Raw genomic sequence first — 24,668 nt, 5'->3', positions numbered from 1 at the left:
TAAAATATTATAATTTAAATTTATCTTTAATTATATATATGTTTAAATAATATTTTAAATTTAAAATATTATCTTTTTTTTTATTAAAATAAATATAAAAATAAAAAGTGTTTATTAATTAAATTTTTAAATTATAAATAATTGTATTAATATAAAGATTTTCTTAATATTATTATGGTTTTATATGATAAATTGCGATTTTTTATAAAAATAGTTTATTATTTTATTTTTAATTTTATAAATAATCTTTAAATTAAAAAGTTTAAATTTATTATATTTTTACTCGTTATATTTTTTAAATTTAAAGATTTTTTTTTCGATTAAAATTTAAATTTCTTTAATATTTAATGTTTTAAAAAATGTTCTTAACGTTATAATCTTTTTTTTATTATAAAATTTAATAACGAGTTTTATATCGCTTTATTCTTTTTATAAAAAATATACGGTATAAGGTTTTAATTTATTTTTACTACTTAATAACCGTCTTTATCTTTTCGATGGTATAAGTAAATTTTTAATTAAAAATATATATAAATTATTATTATTTTTATTATTTTTATTATCTTTTTTAAGTTTTAAAATGTTAAATATTTACATTATTTCGTTATAAAAGTATAATTTAACCATTATTATATAAAATTTCATTTTACAATTATTAATTTATATTATATAAATTTTATCTTTTTTAATTATTAACTTATAAAATCTTATTTATTTTTTAAGTTTTTTATAAATTTATATTTTTAATTAAAAAAGTAAGTTAAAAATATTTAAAGTATTTAACCCGTTTTTTATTACTAACGCGTTAATAACTTAACGTTTCGCGTATAATTTTTTAATTTTAATTATTATTTTATAAATTACTTTATTTTATTACATAATTAAAAGCGTAAACGTTAAATTATCTATAAGTTTAAAATAAATTTCGAATATTAATAAAGTAAAAATTAAACCGTTTAACTTTATTATATTATTAACAATTTTTATAATTATTTAAAAGATATTTATATTTAAAATATTATTACTACGTAAATTAATAATAATTATTTTAAATATACATTAAAAAGATTTATAATAACGTTTTATTTATTTAATTAAGTTATAAACTTTTATTAAAATTTCTTTAACGTTAATAAATAACGTCTTTATTATAATTATAAATTTATTACTAATAAAATTCTTCCCGGCATTATAAATAATGGAATTAAAAAATTTTAAATAAATATTTATTTATATTATTTTTAAAATATCTTAAATATATTTAATAATTATATCTTTTAAAAATCTAATTATTTAAAATTTAATTATTTTATTAATAATATATAAGATAAGCTTATTTTTTAAATATATTATGTTAATATAAATGTTATAATTAAAATTAATATTATTTTTAATAATAAATTTAAATTTATTTAATGTTAAATTATATAATTAGTATTAATAATAATATTAATTAATTTTTCGAATAATATTTTAATTTATATTATTATATTTTATTTTAATAAAAACGTAATAAAATTACTTTATTATTAAATAATTAAATTATCGGTAAATTTATTTAAATTCCACTTTTATAAAATAAAAATATATAACGATTTTTTTATAATTACGTAAAAAAAATTATAAATATTTCCATTTTCTTATTATTAAATATTCTTTTTTATTATATATTAATATGTTTTTTACGTTATTAAAGAAAATGTCGTATATGTTTATATTATAAATATAAAAAAAAAAAAGTATATTTAATTATATGATTTTAAATAAAATGTTATCGAATGAAATAAAGACTTTTACGGTTTTAATATTTTAAAATTATATATTATCGTTAAAACATATTACGTATTTATTAATTATAAATATATTTAAAATAACTTATAAATATATCCTTTATAATACATTAAATTAAAATTTATTATTTATTAATATACTTATTACCTTAATATTTAACATAATATTTTAAAATTTATAAACATAACAGTTTTTTAAATAAAATATCGTATTTTTATTTACGTTATTTTTTTAAAATTTATAATTTTAATTTTTAAATATATTTATAAAAATAATTAAATAAAATGCGGTTTAATTAATTAATATAATAACAATTTATAAACCGTTTATTAATTTATAAATTATATAATATTAAAATAATATTTATAAAGTAAATGTAATTATATTATCTTTTTATTATATAAATTAAAAATTAAAATTATTAAAATTATTATTTTTATTTAATTTAAATTGTTCGTTTCTTAAATTAACGCTTTTATATTTAAATAAAAACGTTACGTAATTATTATTACCTTTTTTCCCACTTATATTTTAAACATATTATTACCATTAATTACGTTATTTAATTTATTTTAACTTTTTATACTTAATAAATTAATAACTTAATTTATTATATATAAAACATTTTTATTTATTTTTATCGTTTTTACCTTTATCTTTTTTCTTTTTAAAAAGAATTTAACTTTAATTTTAATTAAAAGATTTTTAATAAATTTAATTAATATAAAATATTTAATTAAAGTTACCGTTATATTAATATTAATCTTTATAATAAGTATATATTTTTATAACGTTTTTTAAGTTTAAATAAACGTTATTAAATATGGATATTAATTGTAATATTATTAAAATAAAAGCGTAGTATTTTTACACCGCCGTAATTATCTTTTTTTTAAAATTTATATTTTTTAAATAATTAATTAATAATCTTTTATAAATATATTACACTTATGTAATTAAAAACTTAAAGTACGTAAAAAAATTACTATTAAGGTTTTATTTAATGGTTTTTAAAATATTAATATTTTATTATTTTTATATATATATTTATTAATTTTTAATAATATAAAAGAAGTTTTTAATATATAATATTATTTTAAAAAAAGTAAAGTTTTATTTAATTAAATAATTATAATAATATTATTAAATATAATTTATAAGTATAATCGAGTAGGTTTTATAATAATTAATAAGTTATATATTTACCTTTTTATATAAATTTTTAAAAATTTTAATTTTTTTATTTAAAATATTATATTTATCGTTTAAGAATTTTTGCTTTTTATTATATATTTTTATAAGGTTAATAAATGTTTACGGTAAGGTTTTTAAAGAGTTATAATTATAATTAAATAGTTTTTATTTAAAATTAAAGTAATTAACTTTTAATTTACGTTTTTTTTTAAGGGGTACGTTCCCGGGTAATTATATCCCGAGTAATAGTTATAAATTTAAGGTTTAAATTAATTATTATAATAATTTATTTTAAAACTATTACGCGGCATTTATATTTAAAAACGCTTTAATTTTTATTTTTAAAACGTTATTATTATGTTATTATAACGAGGTTTATTTAAGTTTAAATATGTTTATTATATTTAAGGTAATATTATATATAACCTTATTATATTTAAAATTATTTTTTAATATAAAAGTATAACGCGATGTTTTTTCTTTTATTATTACTTTATTCGTAAAATAACGGAAAAATTTAATTACGTTTAATATTTTAATTAAATATTTGTAGTAAATTTTCTTTTAATTATATACGTTGTGATTAAAAATAAAATTAATAAAAATAAATATTAACTTTTTAATAATTTAATTAAAAGTATTAAAGGTTTATTTTTTAAAATTATTTTTAAAACATTTTTATAATTTTTTATCGTGGAATATATTCTTATAAAATAAAAGGATCTTTATAACATAAATGTTAAATTAATTTTAAATTAACGTATTATTTTTTAAATTTAAATTTTTACTTAAATAATTTAAATTAATAAATTTATTAAAATAATTTATAATTATAAATTAAATATAAATTAAAATAATAAATAAAATAAGAATTTTTTTTATAATTTAATATATTAAATAAGTTAAAAATAAATATATATAATTATAATAAAATAAAAATTTTATTAATTAATATTTTAATACGTATAAAATAAAGATTTTTTAAAAGTGGTAAAAGTAAAAAATAAATAAAAAAAAAATTAAATAAATAAATAAAAATAAGTGAAAGTAAATAAAAAATGGTATTTTTATAAGATAATTATATAATAATTATTAAAAAATATCTTTTTACGTGATAAATATAAAGATTTATTAAAAAGGGTTAAAAATAAAAAAAAGTTGTTTTTATTTACTTACTTATTTTTAACTCGTTTTTACGTAAAATTTAATTAATATAAGTTTTATACTTATAATATTATTAAAGTATTAAAATTATAAAATTTATTTTTTTTTATTTAAAAAATTAAAGGTTATATAAGGTTAAAATATTATTTATTTATTTAAACGTTATATTTTTTATTTTAACTTTTTTTTTTAAATAAATTTTTTATTAATTTATAATTAATTTATTAATTAATTATTAATTAATATTAATGGATAAAGTTTAACGTTAAAATTTTTAAAGTTAAAAATAAGTATGTTATAATAGTGAAAAAAAAGAATATTTATTTATAATATATATTTTTTAAGATTTAAATACGTTATTTTTAAAAGAGATAACGTTTATATATAAATGTATATAAGTTACGTAAGTTATTATATGATTAACACGTGTCCGGTGCGCAGTTAGCGCACAGCTGCGCTCCCAACAAATTTTACTATTTTTTTTAATTAATAAAAAATAAAAAACATAAAAATGGACTTAAAATAATAATATTTTTTTATAATTAATATTATAATGTAATGATATTTTTTTCCATTTTTCTATAAATTAGGTATATAGTTAAATATAACATATTAAAATTTGAGATTTTTAAATTAAGATTCCGTAAAGTTATGAATTTCTGAAATATTAGAAATAAGGTGTGTTTTACGTTGGGCCTTTGACCCGTGTGAGCCGTTGACCCGTGGTGTACGTTAATCGAGACATGGGGGTTTGTTTCTCTTCTTCAACATCCATCAATCTATCCCTAAACCAAACACGCTTGACGCCGCCGACGTGTGACCCAACGCAAAACAGGCTACACTACGCCACCTAGCTTACCTCGTAGGTTAGAAGCTTCCATCCATCCATCCATCCACGGCAACGATCATGTATAACGGGCCGTCCGCGGAATGCGGGGAGATGGTGTCTTCATATATCAAGACACGCGAACTGGCTTAAGTCCCGTCTAACATAACATATAAGGTACACACATATAAGGTATATACCGAGCATCTATCTCACTCGCACATCGATCGCACCCCGGAATCCTCAGCCTTATAGCAATAGTAAGTACATGAAAGCCACATGGCAGATACAAAAGGTCCAGGTTGGAAAACAAGAAACATATAACATCAAAGGACCTAACCGAGAGATTCCAAGTCCACTTGCGCTGTAATCGCCAGCGCAGCGCCGCGGCCTTGCAGCATGGTGTATGTACCTATGTAAGAGGGGCGGGGAACGAAACCCGCTGCACCACAGCGCAAGATACGATAGGTACGCACGCATCGTATCGTTTTGCTGTTAGGTTACCTATGTTAGGGATAGATCCTCCAGACGCTGCGCTATGCTCACTAACTACATAGCTACCTACCTAACCTAACTAAACCAACGACTAGTTACTGATGCACGCAAATCCATCTGGTGTTGGATAGGTACACAGCCCGACGTCTGGTTATAACTTATAAGCAGCGGTCGAATTATAACCCCATGCTTAGCCGAACGCGGCGGGAGTTCGGTCTTGGTTCTTGCACCCAAGCAATCCAAGCCTCGTGTAGGTATTAGATAATATACCTAGCTCATTGCGCGCAGGGCAGGGCTGCGCTTCCTCCTACATTCTTGCACGTGGTGCGACGTGGGGTTTAACGTGATCCTTCGAAACGAAATATTAAGAGCGGCGGATTATACGATCGAGAAGTCGGGATTCGCGAAGGTGCTTATCTGCCGGATGAGCCTCGTCTATGTAGGTATTGTACCTACGTGAGAAGTCTAAGTAGTCCTATTAGTCTAAATAATAGGACTAGCTAGAAGGACGGGGTTACTACATACGTGACAGCAAGTATGGTGTTGTCTTCTTATGATAACAGAGTGGTTAGCCCCTCCCTTTTTCTATAGAACCGGAGACAGCCAACTTCAAAGTATCTCACTGGTAACTATAAGATAGGAGGTAGGTATAGTTACCAGTTAAAGCAGATCCGGCTTCTACCTACATGTGCAACCGTAGAATGTATTTACTTTATTTGGCCCCAGCCTTCACCAACTCCCCAAACTTAGTTTTCCCTTTCCCAGCTAACACCATCGGATTACCGACCTCTATGATCTTTCCCGTATCCATAACAACTACCGTGTCAAAGTCCATAATCATATCAAGCCTATGGCTAACAGCGATAACCGTATAATCCCGAAACTCGTTCCTAATAATCTCTTGCATCAAACGCTCCGTCTCGTGGTCTACGCTCGAGCTCACCTCGTCAAGTAGCAGTAACCCACCCTCAGACCCACCGCCCCCTATTCCTAGATTCTGCGCCCGGACCCGCCGTCTCAGCAGAGCGCGCCCGAGGGACAATAGCTGCCTCTGCCCAGCGCTGAGAGTCCCCGCGCTCATACCCGCCTCAAGGCCACCCCGTTCCTGGACGAATTGCAGCAATCCAACAGCTGCGAGAATGGATTGGCACACCTCCGGCGTTGAGACACCGGACGGATCCAAGTTGGCCTGAAATGTGGACCCGTCGGGTAAGAAGACGGCTTCCTGAGGCACTGCAATTATACGCTGACGCAACGTCTGACGGTCTATGCGCCGGAGCGGCGTGTTGTCTATTATAACCTCTCCGGAGATCTCTGGGAGGGGGTCGAGCAGCTTGAGGAGAAGAGCGACGAGGCTCGACTTGCCGCTACCGGTGCGACCACAGACGGCGACCTTTTCTCCAGATTTGATCTTCAGTTCGATGTTGCGAAGGGCTAAGTTGGGTTCGCTTCCAATTCGGTCTTCCGCACTGTCCCATATGTTAGTATTGTTTTTACAATGTGGTGCTTTTACCAACTTACTCGTAGCTCGCCGACACCCCTTTCAGTTCTACCTCACCGCTCTGCGGCCACTGCTCAGGAGGGACAATGTCCTCTTCATCCCTATCTTCCGGCCTGACCTCCTCGTTGAAAGTTTTGAGTCTGGATATTGCCCCAAGGGAAGTCTCCAACTTAGTGTAATATATGACGATGCCTGAAAGGTTTTCCCCAAAACTCATGAGCGTAACCAAAGAAGCACCGGCAAAGCCAGAGTTCGAGTGAAGACGAACGGCGAGGGTAGTTAGGACCGCTGCCATCACCATTACTACGAGGTCAAGGACGAGGTTTAGCCACTGTTGGACCATAGCGAGCAGATACGCGGGGCGCTGGCTGGAATTTATTAGGCGGCCGTTCTTTCGCACGTCTTCGGGAAGAAAACCTGTAAACCACGAGTCAGCGTTGGCACTGGGATTATATGGATGGGAATTTCAATATCTCAACTCGAAATGTCGCAGATGTTGATGGTATCGCAAGCGACTCCGCGTGCTACTTACCAAAGGCCCTCAGAGTTGTAATACCCTTAAGAGTATCGAGGAAGTGCGTGCTAAGAGAACTCATATCAGTATTTAATGAAATGACCCGCTGGCTCGTGATGGTAAGCTTACTATAAAGGACTCTTAGCCTCAAGGTCTAGCAACCTCAGCTGCCTAGATGTCCGCAGGTAGAACCGTTGTACTATATACAGCAGGACGCCGAGGAACGGGTAACTTACGGCCATATACGGAGATGAGCTGAGCATGACAGCTGCCTGTCCTATTGCTTGAAAGAGCTAGATTTATGTATTAGTTGCCTTAGGTAGGTAGGTAGATAACTAAGTATTCCAACGACAAGCAAAAATACGCCCCGGCCCTAGTCGGAATACAGTATGACAGACTTACACAGAATAACGTGTTCAATAGCCCATTCGGTAGCTCCGTATCTATAAGATTCAAGTCTTGCGAGAACAGATTAGTAACTATGCCGGTGTCTGTCACGGTGAAGAAGCGTAACGGTGCTCGGATCAACGTTCTCAGGGCGTCGCGGTGGATATTAGAACCTGCTCTTGTGACGGAGACAACGAAAACCGCAGTTCCAAGAAGAAACAGCGATGCCAAGGCGCCAGCTTGAAGTAAAGCATATATCCCCGCGTAATAAGCGTACGTGTGAGATGGATGTTCCGAGTATACGTCATCAGACCAATATTTAAGCCCTGTAGTTAATAGTAGTAATTAGCGATGGTTCCTGGAGTTTGACATGAGGATAGGCTTGACCGAAGGCGATTATACAGTCAAGCATGATGAAATCCCGCCGTCCAAAGACGGTACCGACTCACAAATTGTTGGAAAGTTCGAGAAGAAACCCCACAGGCTGGCGAAGAAAAAACTGCCTCCAGCTATGAGTAGCCCCATGCTTTTGAAATAATGCTTATATACCGTTTTATCGCCAACTTGGCGCGATCCGTTAGTATCCGGCACGAGGGACGATGTGTCGGTTGTCGTGTGGAACAGCGGCGCTTTGGATTCCCGACCGTTCCTCTTTGATGTCGACTTCTCAGACGAAGAGTCGCTATCAGAGGGACTACTCAATCCGAGGCGCTGAACATATCCCTGACGGGTCATTAGTTCGTCAAAGCTACCCTGCTCGACGACTGTGCCGTCTCCGAGTGCTATGATGTAATCGGCCGCAGGTAAGTGTCTGATGCTATGAGTACATAATATGACCGTAGACCGTCGCTGTCTGATTAATCCATCTGGGCCGAAGACTTGTCGGAAAACCTGCTCCTCGGTATCCGCATCCAGGCCGCTGAAGATATCATCCAGCACTAGGAGATCAGATTGCAAATACAGCGCCCGCGCGAGAGAGACGCGCTGCTTCTGTCCCCCGGATAGCGTGATCCCGTCAGATCCGATATTCGTTCTGTCGCCCTGCGGTAATGTAGCAATATCAAATGTTAGAGCCGTAGCCTCGATGACTTCGCTGTATCTCTCTTCGTCAAACGCGGAGAACCCCACGATGTTGTCTCTTATCGACCCGTTCGAGAGGAATGCTGCTTGCTCGCAGAATCCAACGTGTGGGAATCTGGTGCTCAAAACCACGCTACCTTCGCTGAAAGGGATCTCCCCGAGCAGTGCTTTGCAGAGCGTAGATTTTCCCGAGCCGACCGGCCCGACGACGATGGTGAGCGAAGACTTGGAAACTTGAGTGTCCACGCTCTGTAAGACGAATTTGCCCGCTTCCCAGCCAAACTTGCCGTTTCTGATGACGATGGGATGTGCTGAGTCTAATTCTGAATCGGACAAGGGGATAGTATCTGCTCGAGTCTTCTCCGAGTTCCGCCTCATATCGGCAAGGACTTGTCGAAAATCATGACGAGTTTCGCACTCCAAGAAAGCCTGGATTCGCCCTAAACAGGCCAATCCAGAGAGCAGCTGGGGGATGTTTTGGAAAACCTGCGACAGCGGACCCGTCAAGAGCAAGAGGTACGAAAGGCTCGTGAATATCCTCGCGGCGTCCAGCGTTCGCTGGGCGAATGCGAAAGTGAGTGGCGGGCCAAGTAGAAAAGGTATGTACCCGAAAAGCGCTGCAATGATACCTATCTTACGGAATCGAGATCCGGCTGCTAGCTCCTCCACGCGGAGATTCTGTACGAAATCGCTAACGGCCGCGGAGAGGCCGGATATCTTCAGATTCTTCATGCTGGCGATGACCGTGGCCGTCATGCCAACACGCTTCTGGACTCCCGCCATCCAGGCCCTCTGCGAGTCCCCCGTATACTTCATAACGACGGCTAGGCATGTAAAGCAGATTATAACGGTCCCGATCGGTGCGACGAATACTATTCCGAGTTGGTTGTACACCATCCAACCCGAGATGATAACTTGTATAAAGCTCGCCCACATATCGTGCAGAGGTTTGAAGCCCATATTAATCCGCTCTATATCAGTGCTCATCAGAGTTAGCGCCGCGCTATCATCGCTCGTCCCGATGCGGGCTTTTGTAGCTTTTATAAACGTTTCGGTGACCAGTATTGACCTCGTCATGGTAAGCATTCGATGATGGAAGTACCTATGTATATTTACATGTAAGCCATAGCTTTTTCTAGCAAATCGTCGAAAAGGTTATCCTACCAGCAGAGGGCCGTAGATATGCTGATCCCCGAGTAGATCAGTATGCTGGCCCCGATGAAGCCATATCCGACATTTGCGTCGACGTCGGGCTCTGACAGGCGCTCCAATAGCTTTTCGATGAAAAACGGTTGGCAAAACGTAAAACCGAGAAGTGCGAGGCGTGGGAATACGGGAAGCAGGAGAGGGACCTTCAACGTGCGTATTAGAACCTTTGCGAGGCCGAACTTGTCGCCCTTCAGTTTCGAATAGTCTACGTTTCTGGAGAACTCTTCGTGGAGCAGTTTACCATCCAGAGAGCTATCCAGGGGGTAAAGGTCGTTCATGGTTAAGATTTTACTGTACCCCTCCATAAAGATCCTATTAAGCCAAAAGTAGACCCCGAGGGAAAAGATCCCGCTCGTCTGCTCGGGGCTATGCTCTTTTTCGTCCCAGCAGACCCATTTCGACTTTCGTTGGGCTTCCAATACCAATATTCCAACCTTGAGAACCATCGCAGCGCAGAATATGCTGCTGTAGGTGAGTTCGGGCTTGTCTTCCGATACTAGAAATAGCGTTCTTGCTTGAGCTGCATCCAGGAGGAGGGTCAGAAACAAGTAGCTATTCAAGAGCACGGAAGGTCTCGGGCTCTTGCTGTGATCGACGAGGCTAAGTGTTATCATGAACAACGCCGACACAAGCTTGAGGACCGAGGAGGCTATGAACATGCTGGTCACACGGAAGGACCCCACAGCGACTAGAATGAGGAGTGAGAGCTCAAGCCCAACATAGGTCGTGATAGCACCCTATGGTCGTTTAGCTGTTATGCCTCGATTGCACGCTCATATATAAAACTTACCAGCTTGACGAGTTGAAAAGCTGGTGCATTCACTATGGTTGGCTTCCTCGCCTGATAGAAGGTCCTCCATAACGATGCTGTGATGAATAGTATAGACGGTATAATCGAGAAGAACAGCTGCTCAAACTGCACATTGAAGTCGAAGCCTTCCTGGTTCAGCTGAAGCAAGTTCTCTTCCCCGGCGGAGAAAGGCATCTTGAACGGAAGACTACTAGTCTAAGCTAGTTTTTTACACACACACAATATAGAGGTGGCGTTGTTGTTGTTGTTGTTGTTGTTGTTGTTGTTGTTGTTGTTGTTGTTGTTGTTGTTGTTGTTGTAAGTATAAGACCTAGGTAACTACCTACATGACGGCCATCTAAATATTATTTTTACGGGCTCCGTCAGCAATTGGATTTTCGATGCGTAAACATGGTGAGTTGCAAGGGTCCAACGATCTCAAAACAGCTAAATAGCGTAATTTTTCTCAATATAGTAGTATCCCGAGCTCCGAATTCCGATTTTATAGCCACCTACCTATGAACTACCTAACATCGCAGCCTTAAATTGCGTAATCGCCTATATACGTATAAGAGAAGATATGGCTATATGCTACCTAGGAGCTATCGCGTCTAGTTCATTCGCATTAGAAATAGTCTAGACATAGCATCTCGCCAATCACGCAAATAACTACCCTGGTAGATAAGGTAGGTAGGTATACGTACGCGTAGTCCCTTATATCTCAACCAATCAACCAATGACCAACGTAAAAATGAACAGCACAAAGCGTTCTGGGGAAATCAGATATATATTCAGATCTTAATATATACAATATACAAAAATGCCCAAATGGCAAAATGATATGCTGATAGACTACTTATACTAGTGTTGGCCATCCGTCAACCCAATTTATAACATTCCATCCAAACTTGGACTGAGAATAAGCTACGCCAACGCTGAGATCCACTATAAGCAGGTTAGTATAAATATACCTAATATAGATTTTATTCGGGTATCAAATTATGAGCAGGTAGGTACTCACGATAGTGGTAGTAGAGAACGTCGCCATATACGTCGTCGGTGAAAACTCCCTGCCCACCCGGAGCGTATACATTTCCGTGGCTAGCGAGCACGATTGTCCCACCGCCGTCGGTGCAGGCAACACCGTCTTGGTCTACGTAGGGGCCGGCCGGGTTGTCGCTTCGACAGACCGTGATATGATAGACCTGGTCGATCGGGTCTGTGTCCGGGTCGTAAGTGCAGCAGATGCCTCTGCTTAGAAACTGGTACCAGAGGCTGTCGCGTTTCCAGATGAAAGCGCCCTCCATCTGGTGGCTTCCCGATGGCTCGTACCCTATCTGGTGCTCGTTGCCCGACCTGAAGACGTACTCGCCGTCGATGGCTACTCTTGCCTGGTAGATGTTGTTCCAATACGAGCCCCACTGTATATACCATTCGTTGTCGCCCGTGCCGTTGACGATATTCCCGTCGATGGCATTGTATGGACTGCTGCTTGTTGAGGTCACTATGATTCCCTGGTCTGTCCAAGACCCGGATTCCAGCGTGGTGGAAGTTGCGTAACCGATGGCCGACGTCTGGCTCCCAGAGGTCGATACCGAATATAAGCAGTAGTAGATACCCCGTATATAACTTACGTCGGGGGCCCATAACTATATCGGATTTTATCGTGAGTAAGATGCTCTTCTTGGGGTACAGGAGGACTCCCTAATGCTTACCACCGTGTTCCCATCCATATTAATAATGCTGGCGCCCTGGATTACGCTACCGCTCTGCGTCCAGGGTCCCGCCAGACTGTCCGCAGTCGAGATGCCGATCAGGTCCAAGGTCGAGAACCGGAAATATTTGCCATCTGCGCGCTTCACGACGGCGGGGTCGTGAGTGAAGCAATACCCGGAGCATGCGCCGGGGTCCGGGTATTGAGCCCGGGCGACGGAGGCTAGGGAAGCTAGCAAAAAAGCTGGAAAAGCCGAGAACAGCATCGTGGCTCCTGGTATTTCAGCGCGTGAGCTTTAATATATCACATACGCGCGCTTCTGACACGACTGGCACGACATGCTAGCTTTTGCTCTGCGGACACCGCAACTTATACGTGATATGCTCCCCCATCTTAGAATACTCCCTACGGATCTGGGTGGGTTTAACTCGGGCTAAGCTGGAGGCGACTAGGTAAATTGCAACTGCTACTTTCAGGTTATTGTAGCTTGACCTCTGACCTCTGCAGGAGGAGTGTTTAATTACCCCATATGTAACCATGCCATGCCATAGCCATGGCTGGACATGGGGACATGGGGTCAGCTTACAAAAATGGAACTAAACAAGCCACGAAGGCCCTGAAACAATCAAGGCTAAGGCTGTTCGGCGTTAATTATCCTGCTCAGAATCGTACAATACCTAGCTCGCTTCGCCTTGTCATGTAGCATGTTTTAATGTCGGCTTTACCTACCTTCTCTCTTGTGAAGTGCCCGTCGTCGGCAGGACTTTACGGGCCCGAGTATGTGAAGGAATCACATTCGTCTCCATCCGACGCTACCATACATTTCCGTCCATGCGACGCCCATTTTAGTTACCTACCTATCCAACCAGTGCACTGGGCAAGTAACCTTAGGTTAGGTACAATACTTATTCGACGATTTTATGAAATGTTTTGTTTACGTTGGGTTAGGTAAACGCTTTCAACACGGCGTATTATTGCATAACAAGGATATAAGATCTAGTATTATCGACGATCCGGGACGATCTTTTTTGCACCCGAACACGTTTAAGCATTGCCACGTTGAAGCTGTGCTGTGCCGTAAAGCCGGTTGCCAAAAATACCTCGTGGTAAAGCTTACGTGTATTGCCTAGCAAGCCGGCAAGCCGATCCTGAACGGGGAGTCTGTTGAATAAGTCACCATACCCGTAATAGTAGGTAGTAATGTATCGCGGGACATTTTGAACTTGACTATCCAATTAGCTATGCTTCCTTCAACTCAATCCGACTTAAGCTTTTTTTCAATCACGGTTTGAGCCCCTAATACCTGGATTTAGATAAATCCATCTTGCCCCCTTGTCAGCTCAGCTCCATGTGGATTGGAGAAAAAGTCCATCGTACCTATATAGGACCATACAACTTCATAATCTTATAAATGATAGTTACCTAATTGGTTACGTTACATGTTATCCTCGGCCGGCGCTATAGCCTGCCAATAACAGCACCATATATCGCCGAGTTTAATAAGGACTTAAAGCCGCGATGGCTCTAAAGTCATGCGACAAGGTAGGTAACTTTAGGGTAGCTATCTATAGTCACAATATAGTGTTATAAGGACTAAAATGAGGTTGATGATGAGTCCGGAATCGTCGGTTTGGATCGATGTCACTTGCCTAATCAATTACATAGGACCGTTAAATAAAAGGGAGGCCAGTCGGGTCGGGTGACCTTGTTTCGGTTAGCGATCGGCATCCTTGTTAGGATTTCTATTGTGCCATGATAGTATATAGCATCAAGTTACCGAGTAAGTCGGTGTTTACTTCAAGACTTTCTTTGTAGGTCGGAAGCAAGGCAAAGCATATCGTAACCCATCATGAAGGTGTTCCCTACATTCGTCTATCTCCTCGCCGGAGCCGTAGCAGCCGCCGTATGTCCATCGCTCAATGATTTCGTTTTCAAGTCCAAGTCCACGTCGCTAATGTAAGATGTATAGGCGTTGCCGGCTGAGAAGTCCGCTGTCTTCGGCATGTCCAAGATAACATGGACAGGCCAAGTCAAGCCAGGCGAGCCAGCCGTATCTATCACGGGCACCGCAGAGGTAAGCCCCAACAGACGGTATACCTTAGAGTCATGCTGACATAGTTGTGCAGGAAATTTACAAGCGGATTACAAAAATCAATCCGAATTATGATTATGAGCTGGGTTTGAAAAGCCCCAACTCGACTGTGACTCGACGGGATCTTGAACCAATTAAGAAACGAGCGACAACGTCAAGTGCATGTCTACCTCATCACTCACCTTTTTCCCCTACGCCCCATCCGCGTTTCTCTACTTCTAATACGTAGTATTTATTACAGGACTTCACATGCGCTTACGGCAACGACGTCGACGCCGAGTCGATCGGCGTCGGAATCAGATATCTGTACAGCATTGCCAACGCGGACTGCGCTGCGCCCCCTGGGGTTCCTGGTGATGGCGGATGTAGTGTCAGCAGCTGCAATGACGGCGCCGGCATATTCCTATGCAACGACGCCAGTAGCGAATTGCATAACCCTTGCACCATTGTCGCCGAGTAAGTCCTTTCAATATTAAGAGAGCGTCGGTACCAGGTCGTGTCGTCTAACATATTACACAGTAATGCTGTTGAGGTCTTGATCCAATGCCAGTCGACTACCTATAACGGCGGTAGTAGCTGGACCTCATATACCCATGGACAAGTAAGTGTTTACTATCCCAGCATTGGTGCTGGTGGATGCGGACTAACGCTTGGCTATAGATATTCTCTCTGGACCACAGTTGGAACGTCATACTTAACAAATGTTAGGAGGTATGATTTAAGATCCCAAGATGTTTGATAGCCACAGTACATTCTATCAAAACCCTCCATTGGCAGTAGGTAATTATTCGAGTGCTTCAAGGGTCGTGTATATATTCAAATTGTATTAGTTAGTTATTCCAGTATATACAGTTGAAAATGGGCCTACGCAAGCTCGGTAGACTCGGCATATCTATGTTTGTCAGATAGTATTGTATTCAACTAGGTAAGCTAGAATACTTGTGAGATTAGGTATTTACGTTGCGTGGCTAAGACTGTTTTTATCTACGATGGTGTTAGCTAGGAATGAGGAAGCCAAGTCTAGGGAGGTTATAAAGGCCGGGGTCAAGTAAAATAAAGTATCTACTATAAATACCCTAAGCTAGATAATACCTTTACATGCTCATTCACAATTCAATAATAATAGTATAGTTAATTACTCTACAATTAGTTTTTAACTTATATAGGTAATGAGTAATTTGCGGCCTTACATCCATTGAGATCTCGTAGCTCTCACATCGCATATTTTCTACATCGTCCCTATGAGCCCCCCTTTGCCCAGATTTACTAGGTATCCTGCGTGTGTACTTCTATAGCTTCTTGTTCATTACGCCTTAAACCCAAACTCTCACGAACCCCGACGGCACCATGCCCACGTAGCGAGATAACCAGATTTCATAAGTATCGATCTTCGTATGTATCGACTCGTAAAGCCGTCGTACTAGTAGTGTCTCTAAGCTCATGTTCTTCATTCTGTATTACCTGGCGCCGTGGGGTCTTTGTAACAGCACCGCTTGAGGAGTTATATTGGGATTCTGGATCGCGATTCCGCAACCAACTGATTAATCGGGGGAACCAAGGTAAACACGCTGCCAGGATAACGGTAGTAAACTCTGCAAGCCTAAATAAATATACAGTCAGCGCTTCAGTTATCCTCCATCCCGGATGATTGAACTTACGCCCAATAGCCTACAGGCCCAATCGCCCAGCTGGGGTCCTCGTCCTGGATTGATATAACACTATAATAGAGGCGAATAACGCTGGAAATGATTGCACTAAGCCATTTATATTAGCTTAGTTATACTTTTTATATAACTATTACCTTGCCATGATACCAAACGACTTACAGCACACCGATTGCAAACACGGTCACAGCCCCGAATTTCTTTGCTAGTGGTATCTGCAGTTTCCAAATACCCAACATAGGTATAATGAAGATACTCAAATCAGAGACCACATTTATCGCACTTGTGGTGACGACACTAGACTGGGCGTCGATGCAGTGGCCCTCAACTTGCGTATTCCAGATTTTCTCCCGGGGGACGCAAGCAAACAGGAAGCAAACAGAAATTGCAGCATAGAAAGCAAGATTCACCCAGATGAGGATCCAGACGACCTTGTATGCGAGATGCTGACGGCGGTGGTTGAGAAAGATGGACTCTATCTGTCGGAGCACTACATATTTTGAAAAGAAAATCGTCGGCCCGTAAATTACTTCTATGATGTTGGAATACTACAATGAAAAGTTAATATAAAGCATACGGTAGGTGGTTTGCGCAATATTGCATTGAAATCGCTGGGATTACGAACAAAAAGGAGCTTGGCTATATCGGCTTGCGTAATGTTCCGTTGATGTTCTCCTTGTCCATTGTTGCCAGCTACCAGTTGCAAGGCAGTGAAAGCGGTAATCAAGATCTTGAAGACTTAAGTCATACGCAATTCAAACCACGCAAGGCGAGTCGTATAGCGGGAAGACATACATACCCCTGCAACTAAGAGCGCGCCTATATACTGGTATTAGAATAGCTTCGTCTCCTAAATAAGCACACAACTGAATGCTCTTCTTACAGTCGTCTAGGTCAAACTGTTTTAAGATCACAGCTCGCGCGTAACTCCGTGCAGCAATACTGACTGTGCAGATCGACAAGGTTAGGACTGAAACGATAATAAGTGCTGGCTGAAGGGTGTAAGGGTTAACGAAATTCGACTCTGCCCCTGAAGGAGGTTCGAGGGCTGAAGTGTTTTTCGGATCCATGTTTCGTCGGTGTGGGTTAGTAGGTAAGGTAGGTTTACAGCTTCTCAACGAACCCTCTCGTGCGCGTGTTTTAAAAAGGACGAATACCTAGAATCCCGAATCCCGTTGGTGAAGATGGTACTAAGATGTAGGTCTCCAAGAACACGAGAATAGTCCTGAATGGTTCATGGGGGCCGAATCTGACTTGCATATATGAATATGCCACACACGCTGCACTGCCGGGCACCAGTGTCTTACATATCATTTTCAACGACCGCCAGATCTTCCGCCCCCATCACAATATGGTAAGTATCACATTATAATAAGTACCTAAGCATGATAACAGCGTCGTAGCTTTGGGGCGCTGTGTAACAACTTTATGTCAATCAGCAACGCTTATAATTGTGTTGCTCGGGTCTACCGGCTTCCTAGGCTCTTACCCACTGGCGAATCTTTTGACAAAAAGAAAATCATGTTTCCCGCGTGATTTGTCTCAATATACTATTGTACGTCACTTGCTCGGGGGGGCGAGAGGGCCACCTACGAAACCAGCCATGCTCTGGGATTATCACGGGTGGAGGTGCCATCAGTAGACAAGAAGATGATCGAAGGTCAGTTGAACGGGTGGAAATTATAAAGGTTAACGGTATCCACGAAGAGTATTTCTCGCACGTAACCTAAGTCGTGCCAAAGCGTATACCTAATCTAAATACAGCATCATATCAATTAGGGGTAAGAAGAAAGATAAAAAAATATATTTGCAATACCTCCTACCTATAGAATATTTTCTCCAAGCCATAACCACATTGGCGTACGTTTCAGTCCTTCAAATGCTCCAGAATCCACTCGACTTCAGAATCAGCAGCCTCCAAGACATGCTCCGCCGGGTAAACCGGCTTCCAACCCAGTTCCTCACGGGCACGTCGAGCCGTGAGAGTACACCTAGGTAATAACAGACGCCACGTCAGCATAACTACATAAGGTAACTACCTAGGCAGGCGAAGAGGGTTTATTTAGGCTAGGTAGGTAGGTATATATAGAAAAGAGAATAACTACGAGGAGAAAACTTACTTCCCGCCCAACTGAAGCGGCACCATCTCCTTCGGGATCCCAAGCGCAGCACCCATATCCTCGAGAATCTTATCGTCTGCAAGAGCAACCGAGCCATCGGCGATGATGTTGCGTCTGACGAGGGCGGCGGCTATTGCGTCGTATAGATCGTCCCACTAGCATTGATAGATTAGTATATCATATAGGTAGGTAATATGCTCCGAAGGCAAGGCTCGATAATAAGCCCCTTTTCTCAACCCTAGGAAGCTACCTATACAATAGGCCGCAGATAGGTACTTACCGCAACGCTCCCCGGAGCAGCAAGGTAATAACCATTCTTGCCGTGGCTAGGATTCTCATCGGCTAGGATCTTGCGCAGGAGTTCTATATACGCCGTACTATTGTCGCTTATGTGGCATACGGGCCACTCCTGCTCCCTTCGCGGTTAGAGTAGGTCCTGCGCTCAATTATAAGTCGCGAGACGGGCTTATAGGTAGACGCACCGGCCGATCGGAATCAACGCGATATACACGCCCCAATGCCTTCGCGGACCGCACAATCATATATATCTGTCGCAGGGTGGAAACCGGGTCGCCGAATCCCTTGCTTCTCCCGTCTGTATAGGTATTGTCAACGAGGTAGGTATAATTAAAAGCTTCCGAATACCATTTTGCATGTATTGTGTATAATGCAGTAGATAACGTATAGGAGGATCCCGGGACTTGAAGCTCTGCGAGATGACTTACACACGATACAGGGCACAAAGACGTACCCGTGAACCCCGTGTCTCTCAGCTTCTTCTACGACCGCGCAGTTGGTTCTGACGCCCTATTTCGAGCTTAGCTTAGCTACCTAGAGCTAGAGGTATACAGAACAGGAAACCACCCCTTACGATATACACTCACCTGTCGGGCCACACTAAGCTTCGGACTCTGGGCCTTTTGGACATCATATAACAGCGGGTCAGTATCTAGAAGAAGACGGTCGGTCGGGGCGTCCGCATGGCTAGAAAAGAGCTTGGCCCCAGTAGTCTGAAAGACAACCTCCTAATTAGATTTAAACGAGACCGACCGACCAACCAACCAACCTACATGTAAGAAATGAACAGTCCGTCCGGTCGCTTTCCCGACCTCGGCGAGCGCTTCGACGAAGAACAAAGGAGGATCGTATTGTACCGCATCGATGAGATAATAAACCACCGTGATCTCGTGGTCGACGACGGCGGTCCGGATCTCCGACCTGTCCTTTAGATTGAAAAACAGCGGTTGGGCGCCGTACTGCCGGACGGCTTCCGCCTGCTCTGCCGTCCGCACGGACGCGAATAGCTTTCCGTAAGGCGGCAGGTTTGCAGCGCCCATGCGAGCGAGGAGATCTCCACCGAGGTACCCGGAGGCCCCGGTTATTAGGACGTTGTGGGACATGTCTGTATGTATAGTGTTGAAGTCACCCGTTCAATATATTTATTCGAAGAGGTAACTCTATTCGATAGTTTAGAGACTGAACGAGTCGTCGTCCACCTCAAACCAACGACGTGCCGGGAGCTACTCGTTTTATTTACAATTTAGTAGGTAATTTACAAACTCGCCGCATTCCCCCAAGACCTACGATCCAATATTGCCCGGTATCATCCGGAAGTCATTCTCCGTTGCACGACGTATCCACCCCCCGAACAACAGGCCTTGCGGCGAGATAGTTCGACCGTGTGGTGGGCTTTAATTGGGTTTAAATGCATCATTGAGAGTAAAAGTCAATAGCATGTTAATAATGGCTTATAAGACCCCCTGAGATTGATAATATTGATTTGGTAATGCTGACAAATCAAAAATCAATAGCGATATATAATCAGTTAACTAATGAATCGATTAATGCAAAACTCGTTTCCAAATTCCTCCGGTGATCAAAAGTTGAGCCGTCGATTCGGAACGCGGAAACCGGCCACCGGGATGAGACTAATAATCAAGTTGACTCGGGATAAAAGACGCCAAAAGTTGCACATAGCTATACCGGGTGTATTTTAAGAACCAGGATTACGATTCCGAACGTAAGGTTGTTGTTATTCATGATAGACCAACTATGCCGGAACACAAACCCCAGTCCCCATGTTTCGATTCGATTCATATTCAAAGCTCGAAGCCCAAGAGTAGGGTATCAATATGTACACGCAACGGCATCATGACTTCGTCACGGCCGCTCATCCTCTTCCGCCTTCGCACCCTTTGCCTTAAGGTAGGGTAGTAGTAGTAGAACGGCCCTTTACCCGGCAATATGACGGGCCAAGTTCGAACCTATCGATGCCTCTCGAACGTCCAAGCATACTCTCTGTAACTTGACGCTTCGAGGCCATGATATATTATTCCGTCGATCAACTTAGGCATATATATATACCAATTGAGCATTTGCGTAGAAACTCTTAGATCCCTCCCATAAAACTAACCCTTCCCATCGCGAGCCCGTTGTCTACCCAATTCTGCCAGTTGAAACTCTCGTCCACATCCATATTAACGTCTTGGTCCTCTGAATTCGGCGCGTTCTCTGCGGTGTTATTCGGGGGGGATTGGCCCCAGACGCCGCTCCAGAACCACGGTGGAGGGTTGTCCTCTAGGAAATTATGTGCAGGCTGACCTGTTGATGGCTGATTGCTATTGCTACTGGTTCCAAATGCTTCGCTGGGAGCCGTCTGGTTTGGCCCGGATCCGCCGGGGGGCTGAGCGCCCCCTTCGGTAAGGTAGGTTTGGCCGCCCGGAAAAGCGACTGAGAAGATGTCTGAAGAGTCGAGATACGGTTGAGACATCAAGTGGTCGACGTACTGCAACTGGGCCGGGGCTACTTCCATATCCGACCGCTCCCGAGTAAGTCCCTTCTTTTCCGTCTGTCTGCTGCCGCTTGTGACGTCTGAGATGCAGAAGGTTGGTTTTTCAGGACCTTTAACCCCCACGAGCTTGCGCCACTGCTCCTGGGCTAAAACACCCCGCATCGAGCTAGATAGGTGTTTGAAGCTTTCTGGCTGCGTCTTCTTCTGCTCCTCCAAATCGAGCTGCCGTGCAGCCTCAGGATCAGCTCTCAGCCGCTGGATTTCCTCATCCCTATGACGCCTCGCCTGTCCCATAAGCTTGCGCAGCGGGATCCAAACACCTGGCTTAGCGCGCTGGGATATGTCGGGAGTTTGGAATATCGCGCTGAGCACGATCCAGGCACGCTCGAGCGACGCGGTCCAAGGCAGCCGGCACACTTCGAGCAGGAGATAGGCCACGGCGTGCCACTGCGCGTACGTTTGGAAGAGCCAACGCCACTGGCGACATCTTTGTTCCGAGTTTAATACCCGTGTATATTCGACTACCTCGAGAGATGCCATAAAGAGACGGTGTCGTATTTCCTGGCTGACCTCCTCAGCTCCCCAACGGAGCAGCATCGGCTGGTAAATTATTAAACTCATCTTAGCCATGATAAGCCGCGCAATCATGGCGGCCACCCAATGTAACACATCCGCGTCCTTGTCACCGCACGTTTTAAGATACTTCGTTTCAATCCGCTCGTAGCACTCGTGGAGCATATTATGGCGTTCCTCTTCCGTACTCCGGGAACGGCACGGGGCCATCCCGTTTGTTGCGAAGTGTATCTTCCTAGCCAGAGCGCAAATTTCGTAACGTATGAGACAAAATGTCATATCAGTAGGCCCTAGCTTTTCTTCCGGGAATTCCGTCATTTCGGGGGTTATATCCGTATCGTTGATATTTAGCGGAAATTGCGTATCGTACGTCCGCTCCGCAATCGTCAGCTCTGTACCCTGGTCCTCTGCCGATCTGAGGTCGAGAATACAAATTGCCCACCAGAGTCTACGGCGCATTTCGACGTCGAACGGGCTCAGGCCGTCAAATTCTGTCCCTTCTCGATGTATTCCTAGTGATTGCGAGATGCGGATCGCGAGACCGGTAAGCGTCCAGGCGAACCTCGTGTCATCGTACCGACGGACGAGCACGAGGAAGAGAGTAAAGGCCTGAACTACCACTAGTTCTGACGTAACTAGAAAATTCGCTTTTGCAAGGGCTTGCTCGGTAGCAAAGCGATACTTTTTAATGAGCTGCGCTTTATCGGCGCCAAAATTTATCTTAACCTAGACATGTATAACAATTAGCCCGCACCGCTACATCAATCAGTTACGTAGTCAAGCTCGTACCTCGTTGTCCTCCATAGAGGTGATGGAAGCATAATATATAGCAAACATTAGAGCTTCCATCCCTGGCGATATATCGTCCATGTTGCTCCTCAACTCGCGGATAATCTTGTTCATAGTTGGTACGTGTAATATCTTTACCAGCGGGTCGACGTTCTCTTGGTAGACCTGCCAGAAAAATGGTATCTGAGACGGCAGGGGATGTAATTTTCGTAGATCAACGTTGGAAGAGCTATAGCCCAAGACGAAGCCGTGGTGGTCGATCGAATCTGGGTGAGGGTGCAGCGCACCAGGACTACTACCATCATCCGAAGCTTCGGACTCGTCATCGCTGAGCATCTCGGTTTCGGTTCGAAGCTGGTTAAGCTATCGCATAAGTCAATGACACGATCCGCCAAGGCCTTGAAATATGTAACCAACGTACCTCGTCGTTAACCTTGGACCAGAACGCGCTGCTCACGTACCGCGTCTTTCCCTTCTCGTTCAGCACCAATCTCCCGAAGGGCTTGCTAACCTCGGAGGTTGGATTCTTTAATGTCTGATTAGCGGAGTCGCCGGCCTGAGAGCGGCCGAATTTTTGGTGGTCGGCCGGAGGGTAGCCGCCGGGGAGATTCTCGCTATATGTGATACCGCTCTGCCTTCGCCGCTCTCTCTCCTGCGCATTATCTAAGGTCGCCTCGGGTGAAGCGCCACCGCTGAGAGAGGGATGCCTCGCCGTCTCTATTTCAATCTGTCCACTAAGATCCTCTACTATGCTCTCCAACTTTCGCAGCCTCTTCATAAGTTCGATCTCGCGCTCGCTCGTCTGTTTCGGCGGGGCGTTGGGGTCCTTCACGCGCGGTCGTCGCGGCGCACGGCCTGGTGCTGGGAAGACGCATTGGATCTGAGCTTTGCGACAGTTGCCACAGGGCATAAATTTGTCGCATCTAACTTTCCGGCGTCGACATGTTACGCAGCTGCGCGGATTCAGCACAGACGAGGGCGTAGTGGACGGGTCGAGGGTGATGGGGCCCGAGGGCGTAAAAGCGGCATTGTGAGCGCCGGGCACAGGAACGACCGAGGCGGAGTTCGATACCGACACCGACGCAGAATCTTGAGGTGTCGAGGCAGCGACGGATACGGCGGGCGAGCCGATCGAGTTTTCGTTCGGGGACGAACGGGATGCCGATTCCATGGACGTTAAATTTCTTTAAGTTGTAGAAGTAAAAGATGAGTTTGGATATAGTGCGGATGATCCGCGAGCGGTGCTCTCGAGCCTACCAATTCCCATACGGTTCAGATCCCATAGGCTTTCGAGTAGTAAGAGTTGAGTAGGTACCTAAGCCTTGAGGTAAGAGGTAAGATTTAGGTAGATTTTGTCAAATTGAGCATGTATGTAAAGAACAAATCGAGATAATTGATAATTACGCGGGCTAGCTAAGAATCCTAGCAAAGACAAGGCTGAGTTTAGAACGGTACATAGGTTTCTTCTACGTACGGAATACGCTGATACGATACACTTACACTTATTGACTCACCCCGGGGAGGATGGGGGGATGATGAATGGTAGACGGTGGATGGTGTGGGCCTTTCTTTTCATAAAAATACCTAACGTTAACCTAGTGCCGTAATTGTGCAGAATATCCAGCAGGGACAGGGATTAGTCTTCCAACTAGACTTCTCGTCAGACATCTCCTTCACCGCGCAATCGACTCAGAAACGGAAGCCGAATAGGCTTCTCTCGGTATATCAATTTCAAGGCGGAGACAAGTATAGGTAGGAGGTAGATATATAAATATAAGTATTCTGGGGTCGAGGCTGCGAGAGACGGGAATAATGTGGAAAGTGGCTTGGCTTGGCTAGACGCGGGGCATTGTAACTGAGACTGCTGAGAGAAGATTCCTTTTCCTTTAGTTATTCTCGGTTTAGTGTAGTTTAGGTGAGGTTGATTTGTTTTAGGTTACCTAAGGTACCTGTTAACGTCACAATTACTTTTTT

General features: G+C 41.4%; 6 protein-coding genes across 6 annotated transcripts; 1 reads left to right on the top strand and 5 right to left on the bottom strand.

Moving 5' to 3' along the window:
* Nucleotides 1–6,182: 6,182 nt before the first annotated feature.
* F5Y00DRAFT_250733 (putative ABC multidrug transporter) lies at nucleotides 6,183–11,146 on the bottom strand (the record flags this gene model as incomplete). The annotated part of the gene is made up of 8 exons (XM_048009760.1): nucleotides 6,183–6,939; nucleotides 6,992–7,388; nucleotides 7,504–7,553; nucleotides 7,615–7,778; nucleotides 7,888–8,198; nucleotides 8,322–10,054; nucleotides 10,117–10,898; nucleotides 10,952–11,146. The coding sequence occupies 8 exons, from the start codon at nucleotides 11,144–11,146 to the stop codon at nucleotides 6,183–6,185; spliced, it is 4,389 nt and encodes a 1,462-aa protein (XP_047869473.1).
* A 573-nt stretch (nucleotides 11,147–11,719) lies between these two features.
* Nucleotides 11,720–13,675, bottom strand: F5Y00DRAFT_224924 (glycoside hydrolase family 43 protein). Its single transcript, XM_048006088.1, has 3 exons — nucleotides 12,667–13,675; nucleotides 11,973–12,600; nucleotides 11,720–11,896 (listed from the first exon to the last, which is right to left on the bottom strand). Exons 1-3 carry the CDS (start codon nucleotides 12,928–12,930, stop codon nucleotides 11,808–11,810), a joined length of 981 nt encoding a protein of 326 aa, XP_047869472.1. The 5' UTR covers nucleotides 12,931–13,675; the 3' UTR covers nucleotides 11,720–11,807.
* A 659-nt stretch (nucleotides 13,676–14,334) lies between these two features.
* F5Y00DRAFT_103735 (uncharacterized protein) lies at nucleotides 14,335–15,612 on the top strand. The gene is made up of 6 exons (XM_048003818.1): nucleotides 14,335–14,568; nucleotides 14,635–14,739; nucleotides 14,792–14,917; nucleotides 14,999–15,213; nucleotides 15,277–15,358; nucleotides 15,418–15,612. The coding sequence occupies exons 1-6, from the start codon at nucleotides 14,515–14,517 to the stop codon at nucleotides 15,463–15,465; spliced, it is 630 nt and encodes a 209-aa protein (XP_047869471.1). The 5' UTR covers nucleotides 14,335–14,514; the 3' UTR covers nucleotides 15,466–15,612.
* A 395-nt stretch (nucleotides 15,613–16,007) lies between these two features.
* Nucleotides 16,008–17,491, bottom strand: F5Y00DRAFT_270687 (uncharacterized protein; the record flags this gene model as incomplete). The annotated part of the gene is made up of 6 exons (XM_048012655.1): nucleotides 16,008–16,357; nucleotides 16,416–16,511; nucleotides 16,584–16,969; nucleotides 17,047–17,151; nucleotides 17,221–17,240; nucleotides 17,305–17,491. The coding sequence occupies 6 exons, from the start codon at nucleotides 17,489–17,491 to the stop codon at nucleotides 16,132–16,134; spliced, it is 1,020 nt and encodes a 339-aa protein (XP_047869470.1). The 3' UTR covers nucleotides 16,008–16,131.
* A 797-nt stretch (nucleotides 17,492–18,288) lies between these two features.
* F5Y00DRAFT_257561 (NAD(P)-binding protein) lies at nucleotides 18,289–19,941 on the bottom strand (the record flags this gene model as incomplete). The annotated part of the gene is made up of 7 exons (XM_048010580.1): nucleotides 18,289–18,412; nucleotides 18,542–18,696; nucleotides 18,822–18,950; nucleotides 19,024–19,136; nucleotides 19,267–19,348; nucleotides 19,426–19,551; nucleotides 19,612–19,941. 7 exons carry the CDS (start codon nucleotides 19,939–19,941, stop codon nucleotides 18,289–18,291), a joined length of 1,059 nt encoding a protein of 352 aa, XP_047869469.1.
* Nucleotides 19,942–20,930: 989 nt separating this feature from the next.
* F5Y00DRAFT_250731 (fungal-specific transcription factor domain-containing protein) lies at nucleotides 20,931–23,865 on the bottom strand (the record flags this gene model as incomplete). Its single annotated transcript, XM_048009759.1, has 3 exons — nucleotides 20,931–22,631; nucleotides 22,695–23,057; nucleotides 23,116–23,865. 3 exons carry the CDS (start codon nucleotides 23,863–23,865, stop codon nucleotides 20,931–20,933), a joined length of 2,814 nt encoding a protein of 937 aa, XP_047869468.1.
* Between the last annotated feature and the right edge of the window lie 803 nt (nucleotides 23,866–24,668).

Source organism: Daldinia vernicosa, assembly GCF_022497035.1.
Source record: "Daldinia vernicosa strain CBS 139.73 unplaced genomic scaffold F5Y00scaffold_3, whole genome shotgun sequence".
NCBI classification, from domain to species: domain Eukaryota; kingdom Fungi; phylum Ascomycota; class Sordariomycetes; order Xylariales; family Hypoxylaceae; genus Daldinia; species Daldinia vernicosa.
This window is presented reverse-complemented; position numbering and strand designations above follow the sequence as displayed.

What these genes read in the sequence shown, in the direction of transcription:
- F5Y00DRAFT_224924 (XM_048006088.1), bottom strand. Translation starts at nt 12,930, where the DNA reads ATGCTGTTCTCGGCTTTTCCAGCTTTTTTGCTAGCTTCCCTAGCCTCC. An exon ending in ATATGGATGGGAACACGGTG is followed by an intron (nt 12,601 to 12,666) that starts GTAAGCATTAGG and finishes AATCCGATATAG; the next exon opens with TTATGGGCCCCCGACGTAAG. An exon ending in CGTTCTCTACTACCACTATC is followed by an intron (nt 11,897 to 11,972) that starts GTGAGTACCTAC and finishes ACCTGCTTATAG; the next exon opens with TGGATCTCAGCGTTGGCGTA.
- F5Y00DRAFT_103735 (XM_048003818.1), top strand. Translation starts at nt 14,515, where the DNA reads ATGAAGGTGTTCCCTACATTCGTCTATCTCCTCGCCGGAGCCGTAGCA. An exon ending in CCGGAGCCGTAGCAGCCGCC is followed by an intron (nt 14,569 to 14,634) that starts GTATGTCCATCG and finishes TAAGATGTATAG; the next exon opens with GCGTTGCCGGCTGAGAAGTC. An exon ending in AACGAGCGACAACGTCAAGT is followed by an intron (nt 14,918 to 14,998) that starts GCATGTCTACCT and finishes TATTTATTACAG; the next exon opens with GACTTCACATGCGCTTACGG.